Source organism: Oikopleura dioica, chromosome XSR (genome assembly GCF_907165135.1).
Source record: "Oikopleura dioica chromosome XSR, OKI2018_I68_1.0, whole genome shotgun sequence".
NCBI classification, from domain to species: domain Eukaryota; kingdom Metazoa; phylum Chordata; class Appendicularia; order Copelata; family Oikopleuridae; genus Oikopleura; species Oikopleura dioica.
Window position 1 is genome coordinate 5,891,268 of NC_137294.1, and position 10,371 is coordinate 5,901,638.

Below are 10,371 nucleotides of genomic sequence, written 5' to 3' on the forward strand. Positions count from 1 at the left end.
TGAAACCGCCAGAAAAGAAGTCTTCCTTGATTCCAAATGCGATTGACTTATGTGTTATCCTTTTAAATATCATTCTAAGATGAGACAAGCTTCGCAATTATAAATAAATCTTTTGGTCAGTTAGAATACTCCTTGTGAGTTCGCCGACCACTAGATAACTGTCAATCTTTTCCAACCTTTTGCTGTGGCGGCGGCCAACTATTGTCAACTCAATTCTGATGTTTTGCGATGCGCTGTGTCAAAATACTAAACTTCAACCCCTGCAATTAACAATCATCTTCGGGTTTTTTCTGATGGGAGGATAGCAAATCCTTTTTATTGCAATTGAATTGTGTATTTACAGATTGATGAGTTTTTCGAACCGTTTTGCTTTTACGCTGAGAGATTGAATGCAGAAGAAATTATCGGTTGAAATTTGAATATACAAAGTTGGGTAGTGTAGGGTCGATTGGTTCATTTTCTCCCGGTGTATTTCTTCGTGTTGGAAAAGTGGTCTTCAAGTTGTAGCACCTCCAGAAAGCTGCCCTAGGAAAGAGTTAAAGCAGAAAAAACTTACCGAGGGCGTTTGCTTGTTGCATCACTCTGTTGTGTATAAATTTTCTTTGTACAAAGTAGCAGCGACTTCAGAACATCAATTTTACCTAAGAAGAATTCATAAGTACTGGTGCGTGCTATCCCTTATTAATTCCCAGTAAGAATTTCGTTTATTTGTCTCTTTCCGTCTCTAAGAGCTAATTATGAGCTGGAACGTTGGGAGATAAGAATCTTCTACTTTTGATGAAAATGAGATGTGAATGGGAAATTTAGTGAAAGATTAACTTTGATCGATGGACGTACCAATCACGATGCCTTGTCGAAGGTCGATCGTCTGTCATAAAGCTGCCGGAGGCAGTGGTGGTACCCGTGACTCCAGCAGACTGAGTGAAGCTCAGTGCTGGCGGAGGTGGCAGATTGCGCGCTTGAATGCGGGCAATGTGATCTGCGTCCTGGAACTTGGGCTCAGATACATATAAAATAGTCAGACGCGCATTCTTTCATCGATTACTTATGAATCTATTTGAAATTATCATATCGTTATATTACGGTATTTGACTCGTCTAGAGAATGTGTATTTGAACCCGGGCCTTTTCTGCATTAGGAAGGGTTCGGTATGGTTGGTAGCCAGCTGGTGGCTCCGATGTTGCTGATTGCTCACGGGATACCCAGGCTGCTCGATCAGCTTCTAAAAAGTAGAATGAAGAGTTGCAAATAACTTAGAAAACCAACCTTTCTGCTTCTTCGTGCGCTTCTGATTTCGCTTTCTGACTTTGAAGATAATAATTACTATCACCACGATAAAAAGAAAGAATCCTGCCCCTCCACAGGCTAAGGCAATCATTTCTTTCGTCGACAGAGTAGAAAAGAATGTTAAGACTCCATCATTATTCCCCGGAGGAGATGTCGCAGAGCCGCCAAGATCTTCTGGCGTTAAGACTCCTAGAATTGCGTTAGTTGCGTAGTTGATATCTTCAAGACGTTTGGTCAGATGCACTTACCGAGCGAAGCTTGATTTGGTTTCTTCCAGTCGCCAACGCCGCGGCTAAGGGGAATCTGGACGACTTCTCCAGCTTCATACGCCATGTAATCGGGATAAGCGGGAGGGTTGAAGGGTTCGAACTGTTCTGCGTGCATTTGTTGATTATAATGTTGCTGCATGGCGTTTTGCTTTGAAAACGTTAAATGGAAGGCTTTCAGAATTTCTTTTACCTGTTGAAGATTTTGAGGCATAATTGGATAGTGCATGACTGGAGCAGGAGGAGGTGTCGCCGGCGCGTTACGAAGACGGTTTTGCTCTTCCACCAGTCGGGGATCCATTTTCTGATGGTCCTCGTTGTTTCGGCTAGATTCACAAGATTCAGATACAGTAAAAAGCGGTGGAATTTAAGTTTAGCGTTTCTTTAACAGCTAGACGCATATTTACACGTTCACTAAAGCGCGATCAATAACCGTTTATCATATTTACCTATCATTTGGGTCATTCCTCCAGGCCTCGTTTGAGTTTGCGCCTCCCGCAGATTTCAGTTTCGCTTTGGTCTTTGCTTTTCCTACTGCGGCCCCTACTTTTGCTGCGGCTGCCAATTTGCTTTGGTCGATTGTCATTCTCCCCTGGCTGTCGGCAGAAATGAACTTTTTGTACTTGGCCACATTTGTTTGTCCGGTTATGGTCCCCACGGGCTTCGCTTTGGCTGATGATTTTGCTGTCTTTCCTGGCGCCTTTTTCTTCTTCGGCCCACTAAAATATTCACGTTAATCAGAAAGTTATTGCTTTTCACATGAGAACTGAATGCTGAAACTGCGATTTGCAAAAGCTAGGATTTGTGATGCGAGTCTAGGAACAACGCTTGAGCTGGCTTATGTCTCTCACTTCCCCTCTTTTTGCGCCGTTCAATTTCACACCACAAATCACATTTTGAGCTTCAAATTAAATCCCAACAACGCTCAATACGAAAGCGCCAAATCCATACTTCTACGTAAGAAGCTAATCCAAGGTGAGGAATAAGCAGCTCTAAATCAGGGCCTAGTCACATCACATGCCAGAAAAGGGGATGCAGCTCACGATAAAAAGAAAATTCCAAGGCTGAAGTTCAACGCCCTCCTCAAAATAGCAGTCGCCGTCTTATCAAGCAAATCAATTTGTTATATTAAAAATTTCCAAGGTCTAAAAAGTGACCCGTCAAAATTTCGTTTTAATAATAGCCATCTTTATCACTTGAAATTGTGATCAGGAACGGACGTGTTTTATGCAAGAAAAAGTGCATTTGTCAGGGCGATGTTCTAAATAAGTCGAATAAGAGAATGAGACTTTCTTTAAGTGCTCATGTATCCGGTCTGCGATAGTTAAGAAGGATCAATCTTATCCCTGCTTTCTGCTTTTTACTCGCACGCGCTATTGAATACAACCTCTTTATCTTAATACAAATCGCTCTCCTTTCAAGAACAATTAGACAAGCTAAAAAATATTTCAGTGAAAAATAGCTCCGACGGCTTTTTGAATCAAGAGTCTCGCGCGCTAAAACATTTTGTTTGTTAGAAAAAAGCTTGCTGATAAGGGTAGCGTCTTAGAAGAGAAGTTACAATTCAAATTTAATGAAGGCTGCGATTTTAGTAATTTTCGACGAATTCTTGGATTTATGTCGTTTGTATCACATAAAATGGAAATGAGTTTCGCCCGGGGCTGGACTGCTCACTTGCACGTCCGAGCCCGATGCAGCGCGCTACGTGGAAAGGTCGTCATTGGTCCAAGACACTATGGAACTCTTGGTACTACTATCCCACACGGAGCAGTAAATAACCATACACTTAACCCAAAAACCCAAGCGATAGCTTCTAGACAATGGAAAAATATTAGCTAATCGGTAAATTACTTATTGCCAATAAGTTATTGGAAGTACTTAGAATCTCGAAATGCGCTACTTTGGCGAGTGTGTTTTTGACCAAATAGTTCTTTGGTAAGATCATGGGCTGCTTTGTTTTTGATAATTATGCGGATTTGATATTAAAGGTTAATCAACGAGTGTCTCCCTCTAAGTCCGCTTGACGAGATAAACACAGTCGCCTGAGATATTTCTCACTCTATCTCTTTATTTTCTTTTACGTTGTGAAACTGAAGCTGTGAGAGGGCTTAATGTTGAGCTAAGGTGCGATCGAAAGTTGCGAAAGTTCACCCGTGATAAGAACGTCGTCTTTCACGTGTACCTAGGCTAGATATACGTTATATCGTTTTGGGGAGCAGTGATAAGAGCTAGAGAGGAGTTACCCGCGCATTCTAGCAAATTTCTCTTAAATGGCTTCTTTCTTGAAGGGCCAGAACATCTTAATGTTTATCTTAAATTCGTTCGTTTCGCATGTTCCGCTAATTTAAGCTTCTTCGCTTAAAATAAGGGCTGCACGTTTAATTTTCAAGCATCTTGCTCTGGCGGGCTTGTTTCAGAAAGAATTAATTTCGGATTAATATTTTCGAGTTCTGACATGTCACTTCGTAACGCACAGCTTACACGTAGTATTATGATGTTGCTTCTTCCGCAACGAAGAACGTTCTGCAACATGCGCTTTTTGCCCAGAGAAGGCAACGTGCTAATTTATTGTCCATTTAGCCTTCTCGTTTACCGCTCATGGAAAAAATGAGCACCTCCCAATTGCTGGAATCTCATAACACGCAAATTTTCTGAAGATCTTTGACGATCTTTGACTCTTTTTCGGTAATCGAAAATCAAAAATTGGGAGAGGAGTCGTGGAGATGATTTTGTCAAGCCAAAATTTCAAAATTTCGCTGAGATCAGCAAGTGACAGGTAGTGCCATTTTGTGGCTATACTGTTGGCATTTAAGGCCGAAATTTGGATCCACGCGAAAAAGTCTGAAGTGGAGCTAAGCTCTAAATTTAGTTGTAGCTGGACAGTTATTTTAGCCTGGCGCGGGTCTTCCTTATTCGATCCCACCTCCTAATAATAATTAAATCGTACTAAGCGGCGACGCACGTTGAGAAAGAACGTCTAATCAAAGAACACTATTATGAATAATTGCTCCATTCTAGCTAGTTTTGCTCATTTTGTTATGTTAGAAAGAGAGTTAAACTGCCCTAAGCCGACTTATACGGGTACTTGTGGCCGTTTTGGCGGAACAACTCAATTCCGACACTTTGTTCAGCCTAAAACGTCCGATGGAATTGACCAGTCTTCATTTCTTACTGATTCACCAAATCTTAGTTCAATAAAATTCGTTTGGTCGATGGAGATTCAATTCATTATAAATTGAGCATTTATGACTTATTTGTAAAATCATCAACGCTTTCTTGAGGTTATATTTTCGAAGCAGCATTAATGTGATCTGATATTGCGCTGCTAGTTTAAGTTCATGACTAATTTATGATTTAGAAAATCTTGGAAATGGATGCATTGCGTAATAACCGCTCAAATTCGACAGGCAAGTTCGACAGTCCCCTGCTCACTGAAGTGCTATGCTTGCCATTTGGTTGGTTTGATTGCGTTTCGATGCGAAATGCAACAGCCAAATTTGAGAGATCTTACCCATGAGCGGCGAAAGACCGAATCTTTCCAGTTTTTCGCATTACACGCGGATCTGGTTCTCTTCCTTGTTTTCCGCTTTTGCTTCTTTTTCTTTGGAGTTGTTGAGCCTCTCTCTCTTATTTTTTCGACCCCTCTTCTGGGGCAGTTCTCTGTCAATTCGACTGACCCATCTTGCTCTGGGTATAAATCTGTTCAGCTGTCCACTCTCTCGGTTGTTATCCAAAAACCAAAATACAAATATTTATACTTATGGGTTAATTTCGTTCGTGCAAAAAATTTCTTTCTCTTATTCAATAAAAAATCGTTCTTCTTTCCATTCTTTTGCCTATCGTGGCTCAGTAATCGAAGTCTCCACCAAAGGCACAAACTAGGTGTCGCGCGTGCGCGCACACCACCACCAATCTCACACAGAAATTCTAGCACTCGACTCCTACGCTTTGGTCTTATTGTCTTCTTCCGTTCACGGTACTTTGGCCATCGAGCTGTGCATTTGGATACACATGTCAGTACACGATCAGTAGATACTGTTTGTAACATACACGATCAACGGAAACGATCATTAGACCTCAGTCAAGCTTATTGATCGTGAGCTCACTTTGTTATGGAAAACGAAATCGGCGAAGAAATTCTAGTTACTAAGCGAAAATTTCAGAACTATCAACCGTCTTTTCGAAGATCGAAAATGAAATCGAAAATAACTTACTTATGCGCACTAATAGTTAAATCAGCTTCGGGGATGTTCCTTGAAAGAGAAGCATTTTTACTCGAGCAATGAATGGCGCTGGGTTGGCCGTTAATTCTAGAGGGTACAATTTGCTTCTCGAGCAAACTGCGCCCGCCAGGTGCCAATTGCCGCCCGCTTCGGAGTCTATCCAGTCGCGCTCTACTCCACTCTAATCATTCCTACTCAAGATCTTTGCGCAATGCTCGCTGACAAGGGTGCTTCTTTAGCCAAACAGCAATCCCACTCTCTCCCACAGCGGCGACCACCCGATCCAGAAGGCGGACCTTTAGAATCCAGCTTGTGCTGAATCAAATATCATTTTTTTTACGCTTGAGTTAACGCCATCACAGTGGCTTCTTGAATAAATGATCCCTTTGTTCTCTTTAGAAACGAATCCCGTGATAAAGGTCTTATAGCTATTTTTGATATTGTATTCTAAATTCGAAAAGGACTATATTTTTACTGAGTTCTTATTTGTTAAAGTTCCTCTTAAAATTAAAGACAAAAATTTGTACAGAAATGCAGTAAAAGAAGATCGAAAACTAGCTAGAATGTGTCAGTTATTGAGATGATCTTTCGTAGTTTCGGAATCGATGCAAGATACTAGAAAAGGGCTCGTCCAATCGAGAGTGCCCGCGACACTATCAATAACGCACTAGTTTTTCGTAAAACCAACTCCCAAGGTTCCCCGAATCTGATTAGCGATCGTATTTTTTAGAGCGAGAACAATTTCCTGACAATAGAATATTTATGGCGTTATCTATTCTTGTTTATTAACGTATGTCTAGTACTTGTTGGCCCGATTGGGATTAATGATTGATAACTTTTCGCGAGAGGCGTTATCTTCATCGAGTAAAGTGCAATATTCTGAGTTTTGGAGATCCAAGCCTCAATTGATGACGGTCATCAGATACTTTCAAGTTCAAAACGTGTTCTGAAGCGCTAATATACTCCCGTAACCATATTGTAAAATTTCTTTCTACCCCACGACAAGTCATTTAAAATCCGTCCTAGAGAATTTCGAGGTTGTGTTGTGTGCTACTGGTATGCATGTGTGTAATAGAACGAACGGGTTCACAGATTTCTGCCAAGTCGCCAGAAAAATCGCGGTTGTGGGAAGCCACAGAGACTCAAGAAATTGCTTTCAAGTACCGACGGGGTGAAATGTAACCGCTTCAATCAGACGCCTTTTTGTCGACATTTTCGAGGCCCAAGGAGCTGACTTGTCTTTCTGCTGTAAGTTCACACGCATTCACCTTTTCACAAATAAACTTTGAGCAAATTGACTTATCGTTTACTCCGATCTTCATAAAGTTTCAAAAAAAAAAATTCACAAAGCGACTTAGAAAAGTCAAGATTGAAGGACTTCTACGCTTAGATTAGAATCTCACAGTATTTCTAATATGGTGCGAGTAGGAGCCTAAAGACGTACCTTATTTTTCTTAATGTTTCGTAAAGGTCACCACGACAGCCGCATTCACTCACTGCGTCGATAATTTTTGACCTCTGGCAGCGCATTTTTGCAAACGAACGCAAACTTTAATAAACACTCCCTGTTCAATCTATAAACCGCACTTTCTCGTGCGCTGAATTTTCTAGCGCAGAAGATCGAGAATGCAATATTTTCAATTTCTGACGTTTTAAGAGGCTTAAAACTTCATTTTTAATCAAACGTTGAGTCGAAATGGTAGCCCGTTGAGATGAACCGCGCTTTTTCAATTTATTAGATAACCAGATAAATTCTAGGGAAGAAAGTTCGAACCTAACTAATCAATTGATCATGTAAAGATTTTTCTTCAATTTGGGAATTCGAATAAAATCGTGACAAGAAGAGGGTTAAAGATCAACTCAAGTTTTTCATTTTGAGTGAGATAGTAAAAAAAGATGTTGAGAAAAATTAAAAATGAAAACTTGTGCCGGATGGGGCTCGAAGCAAAACCGCCTTCTGCCGATGCATTTTTAACGATTCTGAATATTGACAGCTTCCATTCCAGAGCTCTACTCAAAAAACAACTCTGTAGTTTTTTGGAGCCTCTCGAGAGTAGTAAGAAGATAGATGAGATATTGCGATTATCCACACAGTAATCCGCTGAAAATCTACTGGGCGTCAGCCACTGGCTGTAGAAAGGTATTTTCAGGGATGCACTCGGCGAAAGCCAAAGAGTAGCGCGAATTTCCGGCGCTAAAAGGGAGGAACTCGAATCCGTTCAAATCAAATACGACGCGTTACACGAAAAATAGTTTCTCTTTTTAGACAAGCTTTTCCTAGCATTTTTGACATGCTGAAATATGGCTGTGGGATGTTAATCGTTCCTCGCCTGAATTTGAAATCGTATCAATCAAAGTCAAAGCGAATATAGAGAGTGAATCCTCTAGGGAAACCGCTTGTATCTTGTAGCTGAGATTTTCGCTCATGATTTTCGAGAGCGCGTTCCACTTATCGTTGCAAAGAGCAAAACGTAAGGATCGTCTTTTTGCGAATTAACTCAATCTCAGAGTTCATCTCCAATTATGCTAATTGCTGTTTATGCAATTTTCGCGAAACGAAAAAGATTCTCACAATTAGCCAAATTCCAAAGTGAAAACTTTTAGAACATTCCAAGGAACTCTCCTGCTATCGCGGCTAAATTTAGACGTGGAGCTGAGCTTTTACGGTGGCATTTAATAATCGTGCGAATTCCAAAGCGTGTTGTAATAAAGAATGCTGTGAAAAAGTGTTTGCTCTGTTGGAGCCCATTCAGATACCCTCGCGCACTTCTGAAGTAAACAATTCTGTCTTAGCATCTAAAACAGAGCAAAAAGAGATAGAATTTTCGGAAAATGGCCGACTCGATTGAGGCTTGTTTCGATTTGAACGGGACGAACAACATAAGGATATTTTGGGCGTCTGCGCCCTCCAATAGAAAGGTCATTCTGAAAAACAGGGGCGCTACTTTTTTTAATTCCGATAAACGTGGACGCGAGAGCAAGACAGACTCGTAGAATTGTTTGAATTCGCGACAGAGGTTTAAGGCAAACGGAATTTGTTGCGGATTACTTCTTAAAATCTGCGTTCTATCTTCGTTGAAATTTATCTAATCGGAATTTAAGATATCTAGCGAGCAAATGCGACTAAAACAGATAATCGGAGGCGAGCGCCTTGTTTGCGAATGGATAGGTACGTATTGGCACGCCATCGCTACAGTTTACGAGTACTTACTTCAAGATATAACGACAGACACTGCTCTATTGCATGAGATGAGACAAAAAAGCGCAATCGAAAAAGCGCTTCCGCCGCAAATTTTCCACGGCGACGAGTATTTGGGGGTAAGCGCATCTACTTATTGGATGCAAATTGCGATAAATATAATAATAAACACGATCCTGTTGGCTCTAATTGCATTTGGCGAAGAAAGATTTTTTAGAACGTGGAAGCATTAAACGAAGCGGTCGAGGATGGCAATCTCTGGGGCTTTCTCAGACTGGATAGACAACGGTAAGCCAAGTGAAATCAAGGAAGAGGGAGGAAGTCCTTACCATTCAGAGCGGTGAGATACAGAGAAATCGGCGGCGGAAAGTACGAAATCGTAGATCCGACAGCCGCGTTGGTCGACGCCTGCTTCGATAAGATGGCAGAAGAGGTTTCTCAAGCCGCTGTTCGAGGAGAAGAAAGCGAACCGATGCCAGCACCTCCCGTTAAACCAGCCGGTGGTGTCGCCATGCCTTGTATGGGCACTCAAAGCACTCTAAGACCATTGGATAAAAATCTCCAAAAATCATATGACAGATGCACAAAATGATTAACTTTGATTTTCAAACAATTGATGCCTCGGGTTGATCCCATTACTAATTACTCACCACCCGAATTAAAACCCGAATGATTTTTATCCGTGATTGGAAAAAACAAAAGTTCCTCGCGCTCAGTCGTTTTCCTCAAAAATTCAGAGCAGTACAAGGCGCCCTACAGATGAGATTGAAAATGGCGAATCGCCCCTCGACCCTGCACTTTTATTTTATACAGTTTCCGACATGGGTGTAGAAATCTTCGCTGTTGTCTTATACTCTTTCTTTTCAAAGCCTGAAAACATCGTTACAAAGTATCAATACACACGAAATCCAAACAACTGGTCATTTGCAGCATTATCTCTGACAGGTCGATTGAGATCTTTTCTATTCTTATCTTAGAGCAATTGTCTCTGGATTTATAGATAATTTACGGCGAGGTTATGTTGTGTCTGTCATGATGTTAGTTAGCGCTCGTTAAAGAGCGGCTCATTTACGACGCTATCGCAAAATAGTCAGCTCATCGCTCAGCGTCGAATTCAGAGGATTTTCGAAAATTTAGATGCCCAAAAGAATCAGGCTAAGAGTAAACGACATCTCGGAGCAACAAAAAGATCTAAAAAGGTTACTTTAACTTTAATACTCATCAAACTGCGCTTTAAAAGGCCAAAGGATCATCCAGCTTCGTGGCTCGTTTTATAGCACGAGCCACTAGTCTTTCTGATATATTTATATTTGTTAGCCTTAAGTTCTCCCTTCTTTTTCCTTCTTAAAAGATACTGAATTTTAAAGTCGACAAGCACTCCATATAGAAAAAACAC

General features: G+C 41.0%; 2 protein-coding genes across 4 annotated transcripts; one reads left to right on the top strand and one right to left on the bottom strand.

The window, feature by feature from the left end:
* Positions 1-300: 300 nt before the first annotated feature.
* On the bottom strand, positions 301-5,381 carry LOC145706712 (uncharacterized). The gene is made up of 8 exons (XM_081784144.1): positions 5,065-5,381; positions 2,003-2,272; positions 1,747-1,879; positions 1,536-1,704; positions 1,267-1,476; positions 1,125-1,222; positions 838-986; positions 301-641 (listed from the first exon to the last, which is right to left on the bottom strand). Exons 1-8 carry the CDS (start codon positions 5,103-5,105, stop codon positions 638-640), a joined length of 1,074 nt encoding a protein of 357 aa, XP_081640270.1. The 5' UTR covers positions 5,106-5,381; the 3' UTR covers positions 301-637.
* A 2,440-nt stretch (positions 5,382-7,821) lies between these two features.
* On the top strand, positions 7,822-9,862 carry LOC145708303 (SH3 domain-binding glutamic acid-rich-like protein 3). 3 transcript variants are annotated; one of them, XM_081785962.1, is made up of 6 exons: positions 8,551-8,695; positions 8,879-8,945; positions 8,994-9,094; positions 9,193-9,263; positions 9,312-9,493; positions 9,713-9,862. In XM_081785962.1, coding segments are annotated over exons 1-6 (510 nt in total). In that variant the 5' UTR covers positions 8,551-8,608; the 3' UTR covers positions 9,715-9,862. The 3 variants fall into 3 exon arrangements, with proteins under 3 accessions (XP_081642087.1, XP_081642088.1, XP_081642086.1); XM_081785961.1 differs by lacking the exon at positions 8,551-8,695 and adding an exon at positions 7,822-7,916 and having other exon boundaries at positions 9,312-9,862; XM_081785960.1 differs by having other exon boundaries at positions 9,312-9,862.
* Positions 9,863-10,371: the final 509 nt, after the last annotated feature.

What these genes read in the sequence shown, in the direction of transcription:
- LOC145706712 (XM_081784144.1), bottom strand. Translation starts at nt 5,105, where the DNA reads ATGCGAAAAACTGGAAAGATTCGGTCTTTCGCCGCTCATGG. An exon ending in CGGTCTTTCGCCGCTCATGG is followed by an intron (nt 2,273 to 5,064) that starts GTAAGATCTCTC and finishes TGAATATTTTAG; the next exon opens with TGGGCCGAAGAAGAAAAAGG. An exon ending in TGCCTCAAAATCTTCAACAG is followed by an intron (nt 1,705 to 1,746) that starts GTAAAAGAAATT and finishes ACGTTTTCAAAG; the next exon opens with CAAAACGCCATGCAGCAACA.
- LOC145708303 (XM_081785960.1), top strand. Translation starts at nt 8,609, where the DNA reads ATGGCCGACTCGATTGAGGCTTGTTTCGATTTGAACGGGACGAACAAC. An exon ending in CCTTGTTTGCGAATGGATAG is followed by an intron (nt 8,946 to 8,993) that starts GTACGTATTGGC and finishes ACTTACTTCAAG; the next exon opens with ATATAACGACAGACACTGCT. An exon ending in CTCAGACTGGATAGACAACG is followed by an intron (nt 9,264 to 9,311) that starts GTAAGCCAAGTG and finishes CTTACCATTCAG; the next exon opens with AGCGGTGAGATACAGAGAAA.